At 37.7% G+C, this 26,637-nt stretch overlaps 1 protein-coding gene across 2 annotated transcripts in view; it reads left to right on the top strand.

Annotated features, from left to right (window-relative positions):
* Positions 1-26,637, top strand: part of SLC9A9 (solute carrier family 9 member A9) — a 549,652-nt gene that overhangs the window by 176,130 nt on the left and 346,885 nt on the right. For both annotated transcript variants that reach the window (XM_026497205.4, XM_026497204.4), the window contains exon 6: positions 5,133-5,238. In XM_026497205.4, coding sequence (XP_026352990.1) covers positions 5,133-5,238 — 106 coding nt within the window. The remainder of the gene's footprint in view (positions 1-5,132; positions 5,239-26,637) is intronic.

The raw sequence follows: 26,637 nt of genomic DNA on the forward strand, positions 1-26,637 counted from the left end.
CAATGAAGTAACATCTAGTGATTAGCTTTCTAGTTCTAGTATTGTTTCTCTGATCTATTTTAGAAGGCTGAGGTTTTCTAGTTGTATTTCTGGGATATGATTAGCAGAGATTGACTGGCAAAAACAATTTGTGTCCTAATTCTGCTGACAAGTCTCCACTAAGAAGGTTTAGACTCAAAAAAAAAGTTCCAGTATTTCAGCCTGTATCCAGAATGCCTCAATTTTTTTTGGAAGCCTGTTCTTGAAATCTCACTATGTACAATATCAGAAAAGTGGGGAAAGTTACAGGAGAATTTCCTCCTCCATCAACCTTCTGAGAAAAAGAAAACACAGTTTCACAATAACTCACTTTTGGAATTGGAAAAATGCTACCTTGTTTATGAGAATTCCAGGGTTCTCCACCTGTCAGGCCTGACACAATTCTGTTGCACAAGCCTGAGATATTTGATTCTCCATGTATCAGGGACAAGTGTCATACATACTGATTTGCACAGAAAACCACAGAAAGCACTCTCCAGGGAAAGACAGCATTTTGACAAGACTGAGTGATAACTTAGAACAACAGGGGTAAGAACTATTGTGTGGAGTTGTTCATGGACCCAGGCAGATCTTGTTCCAGGTTGCTGAGAGCTTCTGCATTAAAATATCATTTGAAATTTAAATTCCTTATAAAACACCAAAAAAATATGGGTCAGAAAGCTGCTAATGGAGATCCTAGGGAAGGGACTGTCATTAAATCACCCTGAAGATTTAGAAGTGACTGAAAGAGAAAGAGCATTGGGAAAGTGGTCAGTTAAAATGCTAGCATTTAAAAAAAAAAAAAAAAAGGAAAACATCTTTTAAGAATCAGCACATGGATGTATTGATGGGGTTCTACAGTCATAATCTGTGTTATTTTCTCCAGTTATGCATATTATATTTGAGATGAGAAAATATTAGTTTTGATGCTATAATAAAGTTGTAGTAGGGGACGAGCCTCTTGGTATGATGAAGAAATTAATCAAAATATCATATTACTTCACTGTTGGGGCTTTTCTCTTGAAGAATGAGAATTATCCTATATATGACCTTAACAATTTTTCATAAAACTTGAATCATTCCCCCCACCCGATGTTCTGGACCTTTTCAACCCTTCTTTAATCTCTAATTCATGCATTAGTCCCCTTGCTCTCAGCAAATGATCTTGCTTTACTGAGAAGACAACCTTATTTCAACCCCTCAGTTGTTCTGTGCCTTCTCTTGACCTTGATCCAACAGTTTCCCTTCTTTCTCCTCTGTCTTCAACCTCTCTTTCCTCTGGCTTATTCTATCCAACCTATAAGTTAGAAACCTAAGAGAAAGTCTCACTTGGCTTTATACCCCATAGGCTACTATTTTTTCTCTACCCCTCATCACCAGCTTCTTAGAAGTGCAATCCGCACCACTTCATGCCCCCTACTACCCCTTGCTGCTTGACTGCTGCAATTATTTATTTTCTCAGAAATCTCCAGTGATTCAATGACATTTCTCAATCATCCACTACTCTCACCTGGAGTAGCTGTGTGTGTGTGTGTGTGTGTGTGTATGTGTGTGCTCATCTGTTTAAGCATAAGATTATATGTGCTTGTATCCGTTACTACCAATTTGAGAGACAAAATGGGTTTTTCTCTAGCTAAAAAGTCAGGTGGGGAGAGGGTGTATGGAGGAGCAGGAGCCCCAAGCCCCAAGTGGAGTGTTAGAACTTGCCACCAAGAGATAAGTGGAACTGAAGTGTGACAAAGGCAAATAAGACCAAATCCCTGCTAAAATCAGAGGTTTAAGAAATTGGATTGTGTCTCCACCCCTTCCTATCTACATGGTGTCCAGTGTGTTCTTCTTCTACTCTCACAAGAAGTCTCATCTAAATAGGCATTGCTTTTTGGCCAACCTTGGGCCCAGGTTGTCCTTACAAACCCAACCAGGTGTGGGCAGAGCTGGTGCGAGCATGTCCACCACCGTTCCAAGATTGTCTCCTGGGAAGGTGCCACAGAGTCTTGGACATTCTGTGTATGATTGAGCCCTGCCAGTGAGCTAATTAAATGAGTTTCTTTAAGAACTCCAAGCTTAGCAGCAAGAGTGGGTTGCTAATCTCCTGACTCACCTATTCAACTCATTTGTGGTTCCAGCAAATATTCCATCTTGTAGGATACACTGCCTGGCTTTATTTCGAAGCTGTTCCATTTCTTGACAGGGTAGATAGGAATGTGCAAAGTAATAGTTTTTCTCTTTTGTGTGGGATATCACTTATGAAGTGGAGTTCAGTTCTTTGTGGAAAAGGAATTGTGGGAATGCTAGAACAGTTTTGAACAAAACTAGATATTCAATTAAAAGCCTTTCCCTCCAAAAGCCTAAAGTTCTCACTGGAAAGATGAAGAGTCCCTCTCAGCACAGAGGAGACCCCATAACTGGGGAGGTGGGGAGAGGACCACAGGTTCTTCATTACTATTTGTGAGTCTAGGAAACCTTCTGGGAGTGCAGATGAGCTGTAAGTCATCTTCAGAGCTTAGAAAATGCACATAACTACAGAGACTAAAATCAACAATAAAACTGCCATGATAGAACTTTGTAATTTAAGAATAACTTTACCTTTATTCCACAAGATCCTAGCAAAAGGAAGATGCTGCTAATTAAAACCCCCAACTGAAGCCTCTTTGTTTTGTTGAGATACAAAGTCTTAACTCTATCTAAGAAAGAGAAAGAGATTACTAAGCAGAGATAATTGCTGCCGTCCCCTCCTGCCACTACCTGCAAGGACTAAGGGTTGTAGCAAATGTGAACACCTACCCACTACTAGAGAGTACATCTCTGCCATTTTGCCTATCATAATTAAGGACCTATTCATCTAGACTAATGAAATTGATTCTATGCCTGGCAAAATGGGATCTGGCTAATTGTCATGCCAATTCATGACATTTTATTTCTGTTGTCTCTTCTATCCTAAAGCTGGTTGTTGAGGTCAAAACTCCTTCCTCTAGGATAAAATAGGAATCTATCTATAGAAATTCATGATGGATATAGTTTCCAGCTGACTTGTTCATGCATAGTGTCAGGTTTGGCAAATACATCACATGTGTTTTTCATGCTTTTTATTTCCTCCATTCATCCCTTAACTGTAAATGTCCCTAAGAATCTCTTATGAACTCTCTTCTTTGTCTATGTACTTTGCCCAGGTGTTCGGCCAGTCTTGTGGCTTTATGTTTCATCTATATGCTTATAACCCCCAAATTCTTTCTTCTGCCTTAACTCTGTATAGTTCCAGCCTTTTATTTTCAGCTTTCTTATTGAAATTTCCATTTGAAATTCTACCTATTTAAGTCAACATGTCCAAAACCAAACTTACTGAATTCCCCTGTCTACAAACTAATTTTGCTTTTGCAGCCCCATCCACTAATTGTCTAGGATTGAAACCTAGAGTCACCCCTTGCTGCCTTTCAAACACAAAGACTCATCAGTTCTCCATCCCAAATATCTTGGACATGCAGTCTCTTTTGCTGTGTCCTCTCTGACATTACCTTTTATATATTCACTCATTAAAGGCTTGCTATATTGTAGCCCTGTCCTAAGGGCTAGTGACACACAGGGAAGATAAAAATGAATAAGTGAAGTACAAAGCACTGTGGCCATTCACCTATCAGAATTCAGGATGGTGGATGTGCTGGGCGAAGCAGGATGTACAGGAGTTTGTGAGTCTGAATCTAGGATTCTTTCTATCTCAATACAGCTCATTTATTGGTAGAACATTTGGTAAAGCCTTTAGCCACATGTCCATTCTGCCCTCTTCCCTGCTGCCTGTGCTTTATTTCCAAAACCAAAATCAGATTGTCACTCTTCTGATTAAAATCCTTTCCTAGCTCCCCATTGCAGCAGAACAAGTACCAAACTTCTTGATTCTACTTACAAAACCTTCCAACTCAACTTTTCTTCCCCATAGCACTATTCTTTTATACAACATAGTTACTAACTTCACAGTCCATGAAATAGGAGAGAACAGAAATGAAAATGCCCACTCTGCCTTAAAAATTTACCATCAGTATCATTCCCAGTCATCCTCTTTACCCCTTTGGCAATCAACTCAATGGATCATTTTCCTAATGATTGCTGTTCACGCTTTGCATAATTGTTTCAAGTATCAAGACACTGAATGGCTTTGATGAACACAGATAATCAGTGTGTGATTATTTGCTGTCCTGATGTATGCTCAGAGGCTTCATACAATATGTGTGCATATAGTAGCCATGCAGCAGGCCGCCAGAAACAAATCCTTAGGTCCTGCTCTTAGAAATATAGGATTCATCTTTGTAGATGAGTATAATCTCAAGAGAGAAGGAGAGCCAGGTGCTGGCCACCTCTCCCTTCACGGAAGTAGGCCATGTAACAACATTCACTCATTAATGCATTCATTCACTCAGTCATTCATGCATCAAACACTTACTGAGCATTTGCCAAGTACCCTGTGTTGCCAAGTACCCTGTGTCCCCAGGGAGCTCACAGTCTCTTCTATGATAAGTTTTGTGATTTGATTCAAATGCGGGGATCAAAAAGGAGTGAGCCAGATTTCTGCTGAGGAATTGGGGTCCTGGGGAACATTTGAGAGGTTTTTAAAAATTGAAGAATAGGATTTTTGGGGAACAAGGTGTGTGTGTGTGTGTGTGCATTTAAGGAATGGGGGGAATAGTAGGTAGCTCATGGATGGGAAAGAAATTGCGGCTCTGGTAAAGTGAACCAAAATATAAAGTAAAGTTAATTTAAAAACTACATGATTTGGGTGATTTGGGGAAAATTATGGTAAGTTCAGGGTGACTTGAAGCAGGCAACAAAGGGCGAGCAGGGGATACAGGGGGAGATGCTAGAAGGTAAATAGGGTGCAGATTAAAGAAGACTTGTACCAAGGAGCTTAGACTTTCTCTGTAAGCAGTGGGAAGGCCAGAGAAATCTCTAAACAAGGGAGTGACTCATCAAAAAAAATTTTTTTAATGAAGGTCCAATGGGGATACTGAGGATGGATTTGAGAAGATGAGCATTTAATGAATCCTTTTTAGAAGTGACCACAAGCAATGACAAATCCATGGCTGTGTTTCAGCTAACTCTGCATATTTGTGTATGTTTCCTCCTAGTGACAGTGCTGGCCATTTTCCATGAACTGCACGTTGACCCTGACCTGTACACACTCCTGTTTGGGGAGAGTGTGTTGAATGATGCAGTGGCCATTGTCCTCACATAGTAAGTACCAGAACTTGGCCTCTGTTTTTTTGACCATGTGAAATATGCTTCCAGTTGGTGATAATTCCCAGTGGCTTTAAAGTATCTTTTCTCTTATGTCATAGAGATGTGGCAGTTTCTCGTTTTTAAGCAATTGCTACCACAGAAAATCTCTAATAATGGGTATAATTCATTAAGTAACTAATTTTTAACACTATTAATGAGTTTCATGTTTCCAGCTTATTACAAGATACTACCCAGAGGGCAACTTTTTTTCTCAGGTGCATATATTTGGCTGATTCACTTAGAGTACCTAGAATGCACACATGAGCATTCCCTCATCAATATCATTTAATTTTTTTCCTTTATACAAACCATTTTCCAGATAATGGACTAACACTAACCATTGCATTTATAGTAAGTTTGACAAATTGGAGATAGAACCTGAGAGTCAGACTACTCTTTATTTCTCAATGCAAATGTAATGTGTTATAGGAACACACACATCTTTAAATCCTCATGTGACACGTGTAACTTGTGAAACTAATGGAGCTTCAGCTCGGCACTAACATAATTTTCCTTTGACCCTGGAAGAATTTTCTTTTCGAGATGAGAACTAGTGCTTTTTCTCCACCTCCCCTTTAGACACTTGCCTTTTATTTTTAATAAATGCCATTTTGGTGGCTTTCACTATGTCAGAGGTCTCTTCTTGGTTTTAGATTAAGACCAACATTTTGGGCAACTGTCAAATACCCCAAAGGAAAATAGCTGACAATTAAATGTGACAACAGGCCTCAATTCAGGGTGTTAATTACTTCAAATGCATTTGAAAATGTATTGTGAAGTAACAAAAGTTGTTTAAAAGCCAGATCTCACAGAGGAGAGTAGGAAACAACAGAGCAGCACTATTCTTCTACCAGCTGACATTTCTTAAGGCTGCCACCCAAAGTTGCCAGTGAATTCAGCAACTTTTAAGCAAGGTCTTCAAATAAATGTGTATTTCACCTGGCCCAAGAAGTGCCTTTCCTGCATTAAAGGAAAATATCGGTGAGTGCAAACTGAGAGCAAAAGCCATGGCAGATTCACAAATGTTAAAGGATGCTTTTAAAGAAAGTACCAGGAACAATTAATTAGGACATCAGGAATCTCTGTCCAAGAAATAGGAGTATTAAAGGAACATTTGGAGTAAAAATTTCTTAAAATCTGCTGAGTCCCTCATTTTTGCTTTCTGGGCTGCCAAGTTGTAAAAGGCCAAGCAAAACGAAACCACTAAAGCACAAATGAGCTTGGGAAAGAGTCATGGAGCTACAACCAAGGGAGAGTTTGGCCTTTCCACTTTCAGCACCATCATTCACAGTAGTTTCCCTCTAAAAAAGGCAGACTCCAAGGATGAATGTTGATGCTGTTGTGCACAAGCCCCAGGGGCATTTGAAACAGTCTATTTATTATCTCTTCAGGTCAATACATGGTTATTATGGCAGTGCCCTTTCTCTCATCTACCCATGCATTGCATGTATTAAAAAGTGTTTCCCACCGTGGCAAGATCCCTTCCTTACTAGGTACAAGACACTTGCCATTCTAGCCAAAATCTTATGTTTCCCAGATTTGGCGATTGACGTGTCACACAAAGTGATTCCCAAAGAGTTCCACCTTTAAAGTTAAAGGAAAACTAAACTAGGAATACTTGACATGGAAACTTCACACATTCAAACTGCAGGCTCTTTCTTCTACCTGGCATACCTGGACCCCACTTCCTGAGCTCTACGGAGGAGTGTGTATGTGCACCATCCTGGATCTGGGTTATCTGTCTACCAGTGCCATCTGTGGCTGGCCACGTCCTCCACCCTGCACAGTTTTCCACAATGTTGTACTGTTCACTTTGCTCACTTACTTATGTGCTTTTTAAACTTAGTTTCCAGCACATATGACAATATCTTTTTATATACCTACTTACACACACATATTCCCTCTCTTTTTAATGCACCATCCCCAGACTCTGTCTTTCAACTATATTCTTGCTCCCTTAGAAAAGCCCTATTTAAAAGTTTCTCATGACTTTTAGACTAGAAGTTCAAATGTTTGTCTCTTCCCTGTCCTCTTCCTTCACATGAAACTGTGCATAGCACCCTGACACAACTCTGTGCCTGGTAATTCATGCCTTTACATGCACAGAGTTCACTCCTCCCCAGCTTGTTTCTGCCTTATCGGGTCTTTCACCACCTACCTCAGTCTCCTTCAGGAACAACTGGCCCACATGCTAAGCCCCTAATCTAGCCCTGCATGAACCTCTGTCAATTCCCTTCCAGCATAGCAGGGCAGTTTTGGGTTTACACTTATATTTGCCTTTTTTTACATAGTAACTTTTTGAACACAGAGTCTATATGCATGAAATGCAAATTAAAAGAACAATGAGGAGCGCCTGGGTGGCTCAGTTGGTTAAGCATCTGACTCTTGGTTTTGGCTCAGGTCATGATCTCAGGGATTAAGGGATGGAGCCCAACATTAGGCTCCGTGCTCAGTGGGGAGTCTGCTTGGGGATTCTCCCCCTCTGCTCCTTCCCCCACTCATGCACACACACACAGGCACATGCATGCTCTCCTCTCTCTCTCTAAAATAAATAAATAAATCTTAAAAAAAAAAAAAAGAACAAATGAAATCCCTTTTGTGCTTTCTTCTTGTTAGTTCCATCTTTGTGTAGTTTAGAAGTTTAAGAATAACGGTAGAGCTCTTCTTGTACCATGGAAAAGTTACGCATTTTGGGTTTTTTTTGTTTTTTTTAATAATAATTTTTATTATGTTATGTTAGTCACCATAAAGTACATCCCCAGCTTTTGATGCAGTGTTCCATGATTCATTACTTGCGTATAACACCCAGTGCTCCAGGCAATATGCGCCCTCCTTACTACCCATCACCAGCCCATCCCAATCCCCCACCCCTCTCCCCTCTGAAGCCCTCAGCTTGTTTCCCAGAGTCCATAGGGTGCTGTTCTTTTCTTATGGATTCCAATCCCTTTTTCATCTCTTTAGACATTTTAATCAGTTTTATTTTAAATTTTTAAAAATATTTGTCTATTTTTTTCATTAATTCTGCCATTTGTTGGGTCTGCTCCATATCTAATGGTGGTGATGATGAGGTTACGGAATACAGGTAAGGTTCAGTGGGGTGGAGCCCGAAGCTGACGACCAAGAAGGAATTCTTGAGGCATCTTTGGTGCAAAATTAGTGGTTTATTAAAGCACGGGGACAGGACCCGTGGGCAGAAAGAGCTGCTGCCCCGGGTTGTGAGGGGTGGCTGATTATATACCATGGGGTTGGGGGAGGAAAGGAAAAAGGGAGGTTAAGAAAGGACTTTCATATGTTAAAGAAGACTCACAGGATACGGAGGCCTTGCCATTGTCAAGTCAAGGCCTTTTACCCCTCTCCTAAGGCATTAACATGAAGATAGTAGGGAACTTCCTGGAGGCTGCAGACTACAAGGACATTAAATAGTATCTACATTCCCTTCTGGAAGGTAGGTTCTTGTAAACTGCTAAAACATTTGTAAATTGAGGGAGACTTAAGTCTTGCAGGATTGTGGTATCTATAGGTTAACTATTTCTTTGTCCTTTAGGGCAGCCAAGAGTGCCTGAGGAATGTCACATACATCCCATGGAGGGGGGGGGGTCAGTTTCTGCTTTGTCCTCAGCTTGCCTTCTGTTCCCTCATCAGTGAGTTTTCTTTTTCTAATTTTTTAGAAGTTTTTTTTAGGATTTTATTTATTTATTTATTTGTCAGAGAAAGAGACAGAGAGAGCACAAGTAAGGGGAACGGCAGGCAGAGGGAGAAGCAGGCCCCCCACTAAGTAGGGAGCCCAATGTGGGACTCAGTCCCGGCCCTGGGATCATTACCTGAGCCCAAGGCAGACACTTAACGACTGAGCCACCCAGGTGTCCCCGTGGTGAGTTTTCATATGTGCTTTATCACTCATGTCTGTGTGCTAATCTTTAGTAGGCATTACCTTCTAAGAGACTCTCAGGCTGTCTCTGATGCCAATCTCTCCCTCTTGGGGAGAAAGGATGAAGTTACATGCAGTCTGGTGCAGCTGTTCCACTGCAGTCCTTCAGGCACAGACACAATGTCTTTCTGAGCTTGGAGGCTCTTTGAGTCTCCTCTGAAGAGAATACCTCCTGCTCCATGGAAGTCTTCTCCTATTACATATGTCTTTAATATATTTATCCAAATCTTTTCTGCCTTTTAAGATTCCGTGGTCTTATAATTTACTCCTTTCACAAATCTTTAGTGTAATTTCAATGTAATTTCAAAGTTACGCATTTTGATATGAAATCAAGTTAAATAAAGAACTCAAATCATCGACCACTATGGCCCTTGGCACTACCTCCAGAGCTCCTTTGGAATGGCCACACACTTTCATTTACATTCCCATCTCCCACCACCAAATATTCCTGTTTAAGAACCATCCCTGGGATGCCTGGGTGGCTCAGTCATTAAGCAGCTGCCTTTGGCTCAGGTCATGATCCCAGGGTCCTGAGATCAAGGTCTGCATTGGGCTCCTTGCTCAGTGGGGAGCCTGCTTCTTCCTCTGCCTGCTGCTCCCCTGTTTGTGCTCTCTCTCCTTCTGTGTCAAATAAATAAAATCTTTAAAAAAGAAAAAAAAGAACCATCCTTTTCAGTTTTAGTATTTTTCAAATTTTAATTGTTAGCATTGTGACAATACTGTGCTCTAGCATTTCATTCAGATATATAGTAATTTAGCCACATTTTAGATGAAGTCAGCTTTTCTGTGCTAGTCTAAGAAGCCAATGGCAAATTATAATACTGTTTCTTAGGTTAAATGTGCTCTGAGTTTCAGACAACTAACATATAATTGAATTTGATGACCACAACTATTATACACTGCAGCAGGTGGTGGATGGTATCCCTATGGCTTAAAATGATCCAGAATTGTTCATCTTAAAGTAAGAGTAACTGTATTTAACAAAAATTTTGAAATTAGCTTGTCTCTCTCTGACCCATATTGTCATTTTAAATATGTAGGAAATGTCATGCCCAAACAGGTAGAATGTTTATTGGTTCATAAATGAATGAATTCCACATGATGGTTTTGCATTTCTAAAGATTGTTTAATAGGCTATGAGGGAAAGCAAAAGACATATTGAAGAGGTCTTGAAGGATGTGTGTTTTTGAATCCTGAAGAAAGACATTGCTTTCAGAGGCAGCATGGTAGAGTACAAAAAGCCCTAGATTTAAGTTAAAAGAGCTGGTGTCAGGATTGCTACAGATTAACTGTGCAGTTATTACAGTTGACAGGAAACCAACCCAAACTGGAGTAAGCAAAAAGGAAATTTGTGTTGGCTGATGTGACCGAACAGCAGGAGTAGGAATGGCAGCAAAGGACCCAGTGAAATGAGGAGGAACTCTTTCTTTTCCCCCTCAACTTCTTCAGGGTTAGCTTCCTCACCTGGTCACAAGTTAGCTGCCAGCATGTGTGAGGGCTGTACCTTCCTTCAGGAGAATGGAGCAAGCATCTTTGTCCCATTATTCCCAGTCCAAATCTTAGTACACTTAATAAATTGTAATGCCATTTCAGACCCACTGTGGCCAGGGAAATGTCCTATATTTATTGGCTCAGCTCTAAGTCACATGCTTCATAACTTTAAGACTGTGCCCTGGGGCGCTTGGGTGGCGCAGTCGTTAAGCGTCTGCCTTCGGCTCAGGGCGTGATCCCGGCGTTCCTGGATCGAGTCCCACATCGGACTCCTCTGCTGGGAGCCTGCTTCTTCCTCTCTCACTCCCCTGCTGTGTTCCCTCTCTCGCTGGCTGTCTCTCTGTCACATAAATAAATAAAATCTTTAACAAAAAAAAAAAAAAAAAAAAAGACTGTGCCCATTTTCACTTGGAAGCATATAAACTAAGCCTGGGGAAAGGTGGGATTATTGCTCAGAGTGATATTGCCACAAAAAAGAAGTGGATGCTGGGCAGAAATAAAACACAACCAAACCTAGAAGACCACGTCAGTGAGTGACTGTATATGGCTATAAACTCTGTGTGCTTGTTTCCTTACCTATGAAATGTAAGAACAGTTGTTCTATATACATTACAAAATTATTCTGAGCAATAAATAAAGCAATATAGTTGAAAAGACTCTATAATCTATGTAATCTATGCTATATAAAGATACATATAATTTATATAACCATTTGTATCACTGTCTTTCATTCTACTTACACAGATCTCTTTGCTTTCATTAAAATGACTAAGGATAGAACTGCTTCTAGTGAAGCATTCTTTCATAAATATGGCATTTTATGATCCAAGGAATATAGAGAATAACCATTTTCACATGTGATTTCCCCCATTAAGAATGAAGCACTTAGTTAAGGCATACTGTCTAAAGTTGATAAATCAAGAAATAGAGATTGAAGTATATTACTTAAAGTTATAAAGGCACTCACAACCAAAATTTATATCACTCATGGGAGTTAGTTGGAAGAGGGGAGAGGGAAAGGAAAGGATCAGTTAACTAAAATGTCACATCTCTCATAATAATAAATCAATATATACTATGTGGAGTTGATAAATCAAGAAATGGAGGTATATACATATTCTTTAGAGTCATAGGACAAACATAAATGGTTAAAGGAGATACTTTTGCTTTGTAGAACTCTGATTTATACAAAGGGGAAAAATGTAATTTAACTCTTTATTTTGTATCTTTTTATACTGTTTGAATGTTTGCATTTGTTTGAATTATATTTATTTAACATATTCTTTAGGTGATCAAGATATCAAAAGCAAAAACTAGAAAAGAAAAGCCAATTTATTTGATGGCAACAGAGTCCAGAAATCCTAGTAGGCAAGAGTCACCTTGCCACATAGATGATGAAGGATAAAACAATGAAAGCAGTTTCAACACACATGTTGATAGGTTGATGGTCTTTATAATGTACATGATGAATTGTTAATCTCCTTAATATACCAAATGTACTAGTTATGTTACTTAGGTAAATTGCTTAACCTCTTTGTGCCTAGATGCCTTGTTTATAAAACAGGGCTGGTAAAGCAATCACCTCATTAGGCGAGATTAAACATAAAACACCTAGAACAGGGCCTGGCTCATAACACTTGATAAAAGTTAGATATTTGCTGCTGATATTACTACTGCTATCAAAGACCAATAAGGAAAAAGTAAACAAAATAGAAAAATGGGCAAAGGATATAACTAGGTAATGAACAGAAGAAACATAAATGGCCAATAATACTGCTAAATAAGATTATCTTTCCTACTAACAAAATAAAACAAATTAAACCAATAACAAAATATTATTCTTTGATGAGCAGATCTTCAAATCTCCAGAGCTCATGAAAGAACAAGCATACTTCAGGTAAATTGGAGTTTGAGGAAGTGGGAACCCTTTTACATTATTGGTGAAAGAGGAAAGCAATAGAACTTTTACAAAGGCAATTGGCATTATTTGTTAAGAATTATTAGACTATGGTAATCCTCTGATCCACCTATTTCATTTCTAGAAATTTATCCTAAGAAGTAATTAAAGGCCTGTGTAACAATTTCTCCATGGAGATGGGTGCATTGATTTGAGCAAGAAATTGTCCATAAGTTACTAGTTGATTGAGTAAATTATAACATATTAATATCATGTAATCCTTAGGCAATCATTTGAAAAATGATATATTGAAAAACTATATTGATGTGAAAAGATATTCACAACACATTTTTAAAGACAGTAAGAAATTTTTAAATGAGATATACAGTAAGACCTATTTTGGTTAAAAAATCACAGCCAAATTTGTGTGTGTCTGTGAGTGTATGTATAATATAACATATTATAAATATAATTTATATATAAAATCAAAGTGTTAAGTGGGATCGTAGGTGATTGTCATTTTCTTCTTTTGGCTTGTATATATATTTATTAGAAATAGATTAAGCTACTTAGGATCTACTCTGGTACAAATAATCCCTCATAAACATACTTAATATTAGGCAATCTTCATTTTAATACAGATTCTAGGGGCGCCTGGGTCATTCAGTCAGTTAAGCATCCAACTCTTGATTTCAGCTCAGATCATGATCTCAGGGTTGTGAGATTGAGTCCTGCATCAGGCTCCGCATTCAGCGGGGAGTCTGCTTGAAGGTTCTCTCTGCCTCCCTCTGTCCTCCCACCTAAAATAAATAAATAAATTTTTAAAAGAAATAAAATAAATATAGATTCTTTTTTTTAAAGATTTTATTTATTTATTTGACAGAGATAGAGACAGCCAGCGAGAGAGGGAACACAAGCAGGGGGAGTGGGAGAGGAAGAAACAGGTTCATAGCGGAAGAGCCTGATATGGGGCTCAATCCCATAACGCCGGGATCACGCCCTGAGCAGAAGGCAGACACTTAACTGCTGTGCCACCCAGGGTCCCCTAAATATAGATTCTGTACAGTTTTAAGTCTAAAATTTTTTCTACCCATTGAAGCGCAGAAAGAGGATATTGAGTATTCCCGGTCATTTATCTGCAAAACAGAAATATTGCCAGTATTGTACTGAAAGATCTACTTATGAAATAATTCCAAAATGTACAAATGCCTCCAGATTTTCTTTGAGATAAAATAAGAACCCCATTAAACAGCTGGTTCTTGGATGACAATAAATACATGCTAGATGCCTTTGTTCCCTATTAAGCAAATGCTTCTAAGGAAATTCAATGTAGATCATCAAAAAGGAGGGAGAAGTGGAGCACTAATTTTCTTTTTTAAAATAAGAGTGTTATGCTGCTTAGAGGTTCTTACTAGAAAAATGTCATTTAAAGTGTGATACTGGTGAACGCTTGGCACTTAGAGTGAGTGACATTTTGAAAGACCACACTTTTTATATTCCATGCATCTTAAGCAAAATTTAACATGGAAGTTAGTGGGTTGGCTCTGAGACTCAAAGAACCACGTGACTAAGGAAACTTGAGACATTTATCATGCATTCATTCAATAAAATGTACTGAGGATCTATATGTGCCAGACGTTATGCTGAGCATTGATGATGTACATGGATAGGTACAGTCACCTGTCCCTGCCTTCAACAGCTCCTCACTGAAAGAGGCAAACAATAGCTTGCAGCTATTTAATTTAATATGTGCACAAAACTTGCTCTAAAACTCATCCCAGAAAGTAGTTGTGTAGGATTGGTTATAAACATATATCACTAAAGAAGTTCATTATTTCCCTTGGTACCATCATTTCTAAATAGATTGCAAGCTCCTTGAAGGCACATTCTACCTTTCTTCATCCCCTACCATACACAGCTAATTATTTGGAAGATTCTTAAATAATTACTGAAGGGGCAAGTTAGTATATGTTTTCAGATGAAGGTAGAGACATTTTACTAATCCTCTCATTAAAATCTGTTCCAGAGGTTGGATGTTTAATATTCTTCATACTGCTTCTTCCGAATATTTGAAAAGCTTGTTAGTTATCTTCATGAGCTCAACTTCCTCTCGCATTTGACCCATAGTTGTAAACACAGAGGTGATAAGAAGGTGTCTCCTTTTGATGAGAATAAACCAAAACTGTTATCACAACCAGAAAGTATATTTCTCACGAATCTGCTTAACTTAAAAACAAGTTTCTTATATCTTGACACATCTTTCTGAAGGTAATTCACTTTGATATTTGCCTTGGAAACTGATCATCAGCATGAAACACATTAATTTTGACGCCTGTCTAGATACCGCTGTGATATATAATTAAACAAAAAAAAGTTAAGGCCCTTTTTGCTTAAGAACTCCTTGTTCTGGCTGTGAATTCCATGCCAACTTCATTTTTTGGACACCAGGTGGCATCACCTAGCAGGAATGGGCAGGCGTCCTGGCATCTTTAAGAAGTGGCTAGGAGGCAGAGCTCAGCTGACCTCCAGCTTTAAGTCAGAACGCCCAGTGCTTGCTACTCACACCCCTGCCTGCTCCTGTGGCTGTTTTTTTCTTATTCCTGATCCTTGGTTCCTGTTTCCTGGCTATGACTCTGGCACCTCCCTACAGTAGCTCTTAATGTCCCTGTTCAGATTACTGGGAAGTGACCTTGACTTATCCGGTGACTCTGTTCCTTGTCTCTCAGATTAGATCTGATGTTCACTCACTGCTTCTCCAGAGATCAGCCTCATGACTTAGAACTTCCTTCACTCCATGTCAAGCCATGCATGACAAATTGACCTACCAAAAATAAACAAACAAAAGAAACCCATATTGATGCTTTCTTATCTTAATTCCATTGTACTTTAATTCATTGGTGTATCAGTCAGATGTAAGTAACAGAAACCCAATTCAAATTAGCTTAAGCAAAAAGAATTCATTGGCCTCTTTAGCAGGGGCTGGGCTAACGTGGGCAAGCCAGGACTCAGGGATTCAAAAATGTCTATTTTTTCTTTTCTATTGGCTGTTCTTTCCTTTTTCTTTCTTGGTTCTGATTTCCTCTTAGTGATTTCCTCTTAGTGCTAGCCTCACTCTTTCCTAGCACAATTATATGACTTATTCTAACAAGCAGAAGAGGGTAGCTATTGGCATTTCTAGTCTTCTTTTGTTCTATCTCAAAGTAACACTTCATACTCCCAATATTTGCATGTCAGACACAGAGAAGGACTCGGATTGGCTCTGCTTATATTAGAAGATCACCCCTAGGCCAATCACACTGTATTTCAAGGGAATTAAACATGATGATTGGCCAGATCTGAATCATTTCCCCATCTGTGGCCAGTGGCATGAAATCTATAATTAGAAGAAAGTGACTGGAGGGCAAGTATAATGGGCATCCCAGAATAGTAACTATGGTATTTCATGGTAATAAAACATTCAGAACATGGTGGATTAAAATGAAGCAGATAGGCCATATGCCATTAAAAACTGAGAGAAATGCTTTGTTTAAAAAGGCAAAAAATTCTTTTCTAAATGTAGAGTTGATCTTGAAGAAAAGAAAAGGAAATTCCCAGGTGTGGGAAACAAGAGAGGAATCACTTACTGCGGGAAGCTACCACTGTCGGTGGACATAGGATTTTGTATGGGATATAGACCCAGAGGTTTTGGAGCTGGAGTCTTATTTCCATGTGGCAGTCATGGAAGTCAAACCTTTTTTGAATAAAGCCTAGAGTCCAAAGTGCTCCCTCAGTCGCGTAGACTGTTCACCAGCCTTAAGGAATGATGAGGAAACTTGCCATTTATGTGGAATTTGAATCAAAATCCCTGATCTATGCAGTTTTGACAGAGGAAATAGAAGCCAATAAATTAATATTAAAGTTTTCAGGATCATTGAAGTGCCTTCCCTAGCCTCATTTTTCTTTCCTTATTTTCAAATATGCTAAACTGCTTTGAACTGAGACTTTCTTAACCCAGGCACATGGAAATCTCACAGAAAAAAAAACCCACAAATTTTCTGAAAACAAGCTCACAGTAAAAATTTACAGGCCACAAAGAGAAAAAAATCCACCAGGAAGAAAAGATAGGAGATAAACAAAAAAGTAAATCAGAAGAACAAGGACCCTAAAGAGCTAAACAAAAATTACAAAAATCTGAACACAATGATAAAATGGGCATATTAAAAATGACTGAAGAGATAAATGGAGAAGCAAGGAAAATATGAAAGAATAGTAAAATAAGAAACAAAAAAACTTTCCAGAAAGAAAAATGCAGATATTGGCTTTAAAAACTGAATGACAGGGGCACCTGGGTGGCTCAGTCAGTTGAACCGTCTGCCTTCGGCTCAGGTCATGATCCCAGGTTCGGGCTCCTGCTCAGCCAGGAGCCTGCTTCTCCCTGTCCCTTTGCCACTCCCCCTACTTGTGCTCTTCTGCTCCCTCTCTCTGTCAAATAAATAAAATCTTAAAATAATAATAATAAATAAAAACTGAATGACAAAAATGTCATATTAAATCCAGGTGGTGACCCAGAAGATAAATTTGGCCAATGACCCAGAATGCAGCACAAATTAAAAAAATATAAAAAGTTGGCTAAGAGACATAGAGAATAGCATGAAACATTTCAGAATACATCAATAAGAATTTCAAAAGGAGACACTAAAGAGTATCAATTTGTGACAATATTTAATGAGATAATGGATGATAGTTTTTCAGAATTGAAGAAATTAAAACATCACATTATATCCAGAGTTGGAAAAACTTAAACTAATTCACACACAAATATGTTGCAATGAAAATGAGATCATCAAAGACAAAACGGAAATTTTAAAAACAAACAGAGAGGAAAGATGGATTACTTACAGTGGGAAACCACTTAGATGGCATCAGTTTTCTCACTAATGATAATAGCTACCAGAGGACAATGGAATAATAAGTACAAATTATAATAGGAAAATAACCAAAAACCTAAATTCAAAATTCAACTGTGAAATATCATTCAAGGGTAAGAATGAAATAAAGATATGTTCAGGTAGACAGAATTTACCGCTCATGGATAATCAGTAATAGAAATAGGAAACTGAACTCAGAAAGAAGTGGGAGACGAGGAGTGGTGAGCAAAAAAATTGAAACAATCATAAATTTAATAAGGAATGACTGTGACAATAACTACAATGACTATTAATGGAGAAGGGTAAAATAAGGTGAACCAAGCACTCTATTATCCTCTACAATATTCAAAGACAGTGGACACTAAATGATAGGGGAGGGAGAGATGATGTTATGTAGAGAAAGTGGAGATGGCTAAAGACCTGTTTATTAACGTAATCCAATTTTCACTCAAGTAGCCATGTTCTTCAGAATGTTTCTCAAAATGGTACAGAAGAGTCTGACAACAGATTTTAATTTAGATTAGAAATGTTGAAATCAATTCATATGTAGTATGAAATTCTGGAGAGTCTTCAATAATTTCAAACTGTGCAAAGGATTCCTATATTTTAGGAAGCTGATAAAGTATCTTCCCTGGAGTCCCTCCACTTTTTTTTTTTTTTTTTTTTTTTTTTTTTTTGAGATTTTAGGCTCTTGCCTTAGTAGCTGTAGTGCTTCCAGTTGTGGAACTCATCATATTCTCTCTAGAGGCTGTCCTTCATCTTTTCTATTGTCTTCCTAGTTTCTCTTACTTTCTATTCTGCTTACCTCATGTTCTCTTATTGTCAGATTTATGATCTACACTAGGATGCCATCTGTTCAGTTCTCTCTAATTCCTTAGGAGAGTTTACCTCCAGGAGTGGACAACAGGGGACATTTTCTGCCCTACCAGTTGTTGATATGCTGTAAGATGTAGATGCCTTAAAAATTGTCCTTTGTGTACACAAGTAAATTTGAACTGATATTCTAGGCAACAAGCCAGTTTTGAGAGAAAGTTGAAAAGTTATTTCTGTCTTCTGCTATATTCTGTCATTAAGTCATAGGTAGCTCCTTAATCATTTTAGCCTCTGTTTGAAATTTTAGCTTTCTACATTGAAAGGTTTGGTGATATTCTCTAGTGTGAGTCCAGGATGACCAGCCATGTAGTAAGAAAGTGACTTGTACTAAGCAAAGTACCGCTGAGGCAGAAGTGGACAGCAGGATGCTGACATAATAAACACCAAGAAATGACTGACCCAATCACTAGAATATAGATGCCGGCATGATCAGCTCATTTTCTTTCCATAGCCAAGCTACTTAGGAAACAGAATCATGGTCAGCATCTACTTTAGTAATTCACCACAGGAAAATACTCTCACTAGAATCTCAACTACCCCAAAGATCATATGATAAAAGTAGTCTTTCCTATAGGCAAACCTGCATATAAAGGCAAATAATATCCAGAGGGTTGTATGGTGAGCATGGGGACAGGTGACTGATAGATGGATGACTCAGATGTTTATCTGCATCTTTCAGACAACAGGGATTTTTTTTTTTTTCTGATTGACCTTTAAATTTTGAAATGCTTGACAACTACCCCCAAATCCATACCAACATTTAGAATAACTTAGAACTACTCATAGTTTGTTAGAATAACTAAAATTTGCTCTCTCCCCTTTACATAAAGCTGGAATGATCACTTACAGTGTTTGATTTTGTGATTCTTCTAGATTCTTCAATAACTAATCCTTCATCTGATTGATACATTATACTTTTGTCACCATACATGAATACCATTCATCTCTATCCTAATGTCCTTTAATATCTGGTGGGGGGATTAATACTGATTTCCTCTTCTTCTCTATGTTGTGACCAGTGGCATTCATTCCCAGGACAGTGGCCTAGTGGCAGGGAATAGTTCATAACTAGATACCAGGCTCATCTGTGACAAGCCATCTATGAGAAGAACCAATTATGATTTTAGCCTCATGTGAGGGTGGATTTCAAGGTTGTTAAACTGGCTTCTATGAATAACATTATCTAAAACATTACACATTGAACTTTTGGGGAGGAGGTCATAAACTTCCTTTAGTGTCTGAAGAAGCCTATGGCTCTCACCTAAGAGGCTGGAGGGAAGTGCATCTAAACAAAAAGATAAAACTTTGTAGTTTCAGGAGCTCTGGGTTAAGATTCTTTTGTCCTCAGGCATATTTTCTCTCCAATGTATTTAAGCCTGACTTCATTCTGAACAACAGAGACACTGTCTTTTATTTCAGGTGATCAACTCTGAAATTTTTCCTAAAAAAATTTTTCCAGGGAACAAGGGGCCAAGTCAATATGCAATCATAATTTTGGTCTAAATTAAAAGTGCTCTCTTGGCCTGAAGAATATAATCTGTGTATATTACTTGGGCTCCATAATGAATTTACATGGCAGGCTTATTGCAAGTTTTATGTGGGCTCTGCCTTATTGGGCATGTAATGCTCAGGGAATCTGATTAAAACTTTGGGAAGGAGCAGCTGTTCAGCTATAGAGGGTGAACTCAGGGCCCATTTTTCAGAGCCTGACTGCAAGGCCTGACACCCTCGCCAGCTATTGGATGATAAATGAACTGTCTTTGAATGCCCAGCTCCTGTGTTAATAGCTTTAAAATATCGGTTGTTTATGAGAAAGAAGTTGGGAGCTCTTATCAATTTTCCTGATCCAGAGGTCCTCAAATACATCTTTTTTTTTCATTGCCAGAATGACAGACAGTGCTGAAGGGAAAAGGAAGAAATTTTTTCACTATTTAGTTTGTTCTTCATTGGTTAACTGTAAGAGTTTCTCATTTCAAAAGATAGTGGAATGACTGCCAGTGAAATTATACACTTAAAAGCAGACTACCTAATTTCTGGCATCATTCTGTATTGTCAGAATCATAATGTAGATAAATCTGATTTTTCTAAAGATGCTTATTAATTCAAATTGGACATATGGAAGTCAAATTCTGAAGCCTGTGCCAAACAGCTTACTACCAGAATGGCAGTTAAATGGTCAAATTCGATTTCAAGTTTAACACTAGTATGTTCAGAAATTTATCTTTTTTTATCTTTAACCCCATCCCCATTTTTACCTGCCTACTCTGTCTTTATTGACATCAGATATTTTCTAAGTGAGTAAGTTCGTAATTATGTGTCTGTTGACCATTTAGATTCTTAGGCATTATCTATTCTTATAGCAGTCTACTTTTAGCCTTTTCATTAGCATGTTTATAAGAAAAAGTTACGAAACGTAGAAAAATATATACATGCATGCATTCAATTTTCTTTTTATTAGTAATTCTGGTAAATGTTTTGGTGGAAAAAAATTTTAATCTAGAACATACCTCATGTGTGGATAGTGTGTTCTACTTTTCCATGGAGAAGTGAAGACTGGTCTGGGAGTCTAGATGATGACTCTGTCATTTACTAACTTTATTAGTCAGTCACCCTCTTCAAGTCTGCTTTCTGATTTCATCAAGATAGCAGCTTTAGTATACCTATCTGTCCTACTCTTAAATAATATAAATCTGTTGGGACACCTGGGTGGCTCAGTCGGTTAAGCAGTTGCCTTTGGCTCAGGTCACGATCCCTGTGTCCTGGAATTGAGCCCTGCATCGGGCTCCCTGCTCCATGGGCAGCCCACTTCTCCCTCTCCACCATTTGTCCTCTCTCTCATGTGCTCTCTCTCTCTCTCAAATAAACTCTTTTTTAAAAATTAAAAAAATATATAAATCCATTGAGATTTTAGATGTGAGATTGCACTGAAAACATAAATTATGAAAGCAGGTAAGACCAATATTGTGAGGAAATAAATTTGTAGAAAACCAAAGCCCAAAACATGTTATTTGCTAAGATGGATACAAAAGACTGTTTATATCCATAAAACAGGGATGAGTTGAAACATAAAAAGTAAAACCACAGAAATTGAAAATATGAAAATCAAAACAAAATTTTCAATAGAAAAAAAATGATATGATTGTTTACTTAAAAATATGAGACTTGGGGCACACCTGGGTTGCTCAATGCATTAAGCGTCCGACTGGGTTTCAGCTCAGGTCCTGATCTCATGACTCATGGAATTGAGCACCGCACTGCAGGCTCTGTGCTCATAGGAGTCTGCTTGGATATTCTCTCCCTCTGCCCTTTCCCTCCCTCTCTCTCTTTCTCTCTCTCGATCTCAAATGAACAAATAAATCTTTAAGAAAATTAAAGAGACTCAAATGGCAAAATATTAGAGAGCTCAGAAATTTGGCTGGACAGAAGATCAACACACAAAAATCAACAGCTTTCCCGGACTTCAGCAATAACTGATGATAAAATGTAATGGTGTTATACACAACTAATGAATCATCGAACTTTACATAAAAAACCAGGGATGTATTGTATGGTGACTAACATAATATAATAAAAAAACATTAAAAAAATAAAATAAAATAAAATGTAATGGGAAAATTATTTGTCACATTAGCATTTTAAAATCTAAAATCATTAGAATAGCCCCAAATAATAAACCTGTGAGATATCTGAGAAGACTAATCAAAACTTTAGTGAAGGACAAAAAAGACCACCTCAATAAATCAGGGGACCTGCTATGAAATAGGATGGGAAGATTCAATATTGTTACATACTCAACTCTCCCCCCAAATAATTTATACCTTCAGTGTAATCTCCCTCCTAAAATCCCAACAGATATTTTTAGGATGATTCTAAAGTTCACATGGAGCTTCTGCTTAAGACAGCAGGATAAATTATTTTACTAGCCTCCCTCAAAACAAAACTATGAAAAACATTGAAAAATAGAGAGAAACTTTTTGTAGTCCATGAAACAGAAATAGCCACAGTTCCAAACCATAAACTATGAAAGATTTAAGTATGAAGTATTGCTGTCAATTATGTGAAATCTTGAACAAGAAATGGAAATATGCCAAGCCAAGTTGGTTTCTCTCAGACCTGAGAGCAGATCACTTACTGAAAGGACCAGCCAATATTCCGTTGTGTAGAGAACAGATAAGATCAGGTAACTGGGCCAGGGGAAAAATGGGGTAAATAGTCTGACCTTTCAAAATGACAGATGAGTAGAAATCATGCTGACCCACATTCTAGTTTTCTAGCTAGAACACTGCAGAGGCGATTTGCTCTGGGGATAGGAATGGGGGGGGGCAGCAATTTCCAAATCAAAACATAATTCATCTAATAACTTATACATCTTTTTTCTATGCCACCTCAATTTGAATGCCATGGATGGCAAAAAGATGTATTCCCAGCAGAAAAGAAACAGATTTGATGACAGATGCTTAAGACAAATAACTTGTGGCAGTTTTAAAACGTGGCCTCTAAATTCTTTGGCATTCCTCTCATAGAGAGATAAAGTCTATGTTCCCTCCCCCTTGGATCTACAGAAGACAGAGGAAGAGATGCTGTGCCAGTTTCTAAGCCTGGGACTTAAGAAATCAGCAGCTTCCACTTCCTGTCCCTTGGGACACTCCTTTTTGGAACCCAGCCCCCTTGCTGTGAGATGGTCAAGCTGGTCTATGGAGAGTACTACCTGGGGAGGGAAGGATGCCAGCAAGACTTCCCAGATAGGTGGGTGATCCATCCTTGAAGCTGACCCTCCAATCCCATTCCAGCTGCCCCAGCTGATACCAGGTGCCACAGAAATGAGTTGAACCTACAGAGCTCTGCCCAATTTGCAGATTTGCGAACAAAATAACTGATTATTCATTTAAACCACTAAGTTTTGGGGTGATGTTATGCAACAATAGATAATCAGAACAAAACCCAAATTAAAATTTCAGTCAGCCATAGCTTATTCAACTTTATTTCATTCCTTACCTCGCATCCCTGTACTATTCTTTGATAAATAGCAAGTCTCTTTTAAAGATGAGTAATAATCAAAAAGGAGGGCAGGGGACATATTCATCAGAACTGCAAAATATATTTTTTTTAAATTTAAGACAAAGAAGAGTTCCATAATCCCCAAACAAATTTACCAAAGAACTACAGAAAAGTTTAGACAGAGGAATTCTCTGTTATCATGAAGGCCAATACAGATTCTATCTACATCTATATCTATATTTATAATTCAGGATTTCAACGAAGAGAGAAAATAATCAAGGGAGATTAAAAGTGTGCTGGCAGAGCTCAGGAGAAAAGCTGGAGAGATAAATAAAATCACTAAAGATATAAAAGACACTTTACAAGCAGCAAAAATAGAATGAACTCTGAAAACACTGTCAGAGAAACAAAAAACAGACTTGAAATAGCACAAAACAAAGTAGAATAGAACAAAGATATAATAATGATTATAAAGAATATGATGGAAATAGATGGCAGACATTTGGGTGATTTTAAAGAAAGCACATGGAAAATATTTTAAAACATAAACCAATATTTCCCTGAAATTATGTAATATGTGGATTGAAAGACTTAAAGAACTCACTGGATGCCAGAAAAATTTCATTTGGAATCATCAACACCAAGAGATAATCTGGCAGACTTAATGAATTTCGAGTTTAAAGAAAGAATTATGGGGGCACCTAGGCAGAAAATCCAAGTCACTTACAAGAGCAGAAATAATCAGGTTGGCCTTGGACTTGACCACAGTGACATTCAATTTCAGAAGATGGAAAAGCAGCACATTTTCACTTATGAGGGAAAGAATGTGAAAGCCAAGCCAAAATGTCCTTCCAACATAAAGGCAACAGATTGGATGTTTTAATAAATAGTGTGGGGCAATGGGCTATTCCTTTGGGGAAAAAAGTTAAATGCCTAATTCATTCCTAGAAAGAAACTCTACATGGGTTTCAGAGCTGAATGTTAAGAAAAAACTATGAGAATATTAGGAGCCATTTCTATAAGTTTGGAATGTTAATGGTCTTCCTAAATAAAATTCAAAATTTAAAAACAAAGTGAAAAACCAATTTCACTACACAAAATTTTGAAAGGTAAATAACAGCAGAAATAGTTAGAAAACAAATGATAGACTAGAAGAAAATAATTGCAACAATATTCAATTAGCATTTTAAATACGCAAAGAATTATGAATCAATGTGAAAAATACAATAGAAAATTGGACAAAAATATGAATGATTTATAGATCTCTCTGTATCTGTGTGTATATATATATGTATATATATATATATATATACACAGAATACATATAGTCAAGTAAAATATGTTTATTTACAAACAGGAAAATGCAAATTAAAATGAGACATTTTTCATCTATCCAGTTAGCAAGATTTAAAGTTTACTCATGTTTAGATCAGTGTTGGCAAGAATGAAGAAAATCAAGCATTCTTACACACTTTTTGTCTCTATCACCCAAAATTTTAAATGCACCCAGTAAAACTACTTCTAATGGTATACCTCAGTAAATATTTGCTTATGTAGATAAGGATACCTATACAGTATATCAGTAGAATGACAACAAAAATGTAAAGAGCCAAAATGTCTGTCTATTGATAGGGAAAAGATTAAATATATTGTACTAGATATAAACTAGGGGAAACTTTGGAGCCTTTAAAAAGTAGGTGACATAGGAAAAATCTCTAAGTTACAAAATTTTAAGTTACAAAATAATGTTTCAGGAAAATACATATCGTATACTATCATTTATGCAAAAAAATAACATTTGTGTATAAATGCACATAAATATAAGGGAATGTCTTCTACATTTTGTTCTATATACTTTGCATTGCCTTAATCTTTAAAGCAGATAGTATATTTTTGTTTTACGTCGGTAATAAAAATGATTTAAGTAATAAATGCCTTCTTAATGGAAATAAATGATCTCCTCTGCTTACCTAATAGAGGTTTTAAGTTGTGTTTACCATTATATTCTGGCCTTCTATTGTTAGTAAGTCTCCATCTAATGAATGAATGAACAGATATGCAGTGAGGATCCAAAGGAAGGATGCTTGTAAAAGGCATATATAAGCACAGGTATTTTTGTCACAGCAAAACCTGATTTTAAATTATGAGAGTAGACCTTAGGAATGTGTGTGTCTCTGATGCCAGAGTGACTGATTGAAAATTGAAATCTTTGTCCAAGCATCCAGCTGCTTGACTGATAATTTAGAAACTTGCTTGTTGTTTCAGAACAGAACAGGCTCAACCAGACCTGCTAAAGCCCTAATACCCTGTTCAGAGTTGTGTCCAGGTTTGTAGAAAAGTTGCACCAGGTTCCCAAACCATGGGGACAACTTAACAAACCAGCTAAATATAAGATATATATTACCCAATATGTGAACTTCCAAAAATACAAATGAAATTTTCCTCTACCTTCAAACCAAACCCCCAGTTTGCTATTTAGATTATTTTTTATTTGAAGTTCCAAATTCCTAATCATATAATGATTTTTAAGAGGTATTAAATTTATGGACCATGTATTTGACTCAGGAAAATACATTTACAAAAGTTACAAGTTATTGCTGTTGGCAGGGCAGGAGCAGGGGAGTTCTAACTACTTTGGGGACTAGGCAGGTAATGTAAATTTGTGATAGAACAGGATACAATACAAGAAATGGTGGGATCAGTGGCTAAGTGAAGGGTGCATGCCTAAAGTACTTTAGGTTCAATTTTAATTTTAAACAGTTTGATGGCCAAATATAACTGAAGGCAGCTGGTTTGAGACCCCAGGTTTAATTGCCATAAACCAACTATCCCATTAGAATCTTCTCATTGTCATTCTCATCTGAGGCTACCTTCATTTCTACCTTTACTCTTTTGTGTTTATTATTTTATCAGTCAGGAATTCTTTCCCAAGCCTTCTATCTCCAAATGGTAATTATTTTGCAAAATGGAGATCGCATCCTACCTCTCCAATAAACAGTTTCAAGAACCTTCCAACCATTGAGCCCCTTCTCTGAACCCCAGGGAAAGATTTATTTGGAACCATAGACTCTCAGAGTGAGCCAAGGCATTAAAGATCAATCAGTCCAGTTGCAGATAGAACTGTCTTCCAATATGACCAGCAGGAGGTCAGTCTACCCAGAACTCATGATCTGTTGGGAAGGCAGAATAACTGAGGAGCAGTGAGTTCTTCCTTCTACTCATCTCTTAACTAATTCCCTGTATCTTCAAGCCAATGGTCC

This window comes from Ursus arctos, unplaced genomic scaffold (assembly GCF_023065955.2).
Source record: "Ursus arctos isolate Adak ecotype North America unplaced genomic scaffold, UrsArc2.0 scaffold_20, whole genome shotgun sequence".
Lineage (NCBI taxonomy): Eukaryota > Metazoa > Chordata > Mammalia > Carnivora > Ursidae > Ursus > Ursus arctos.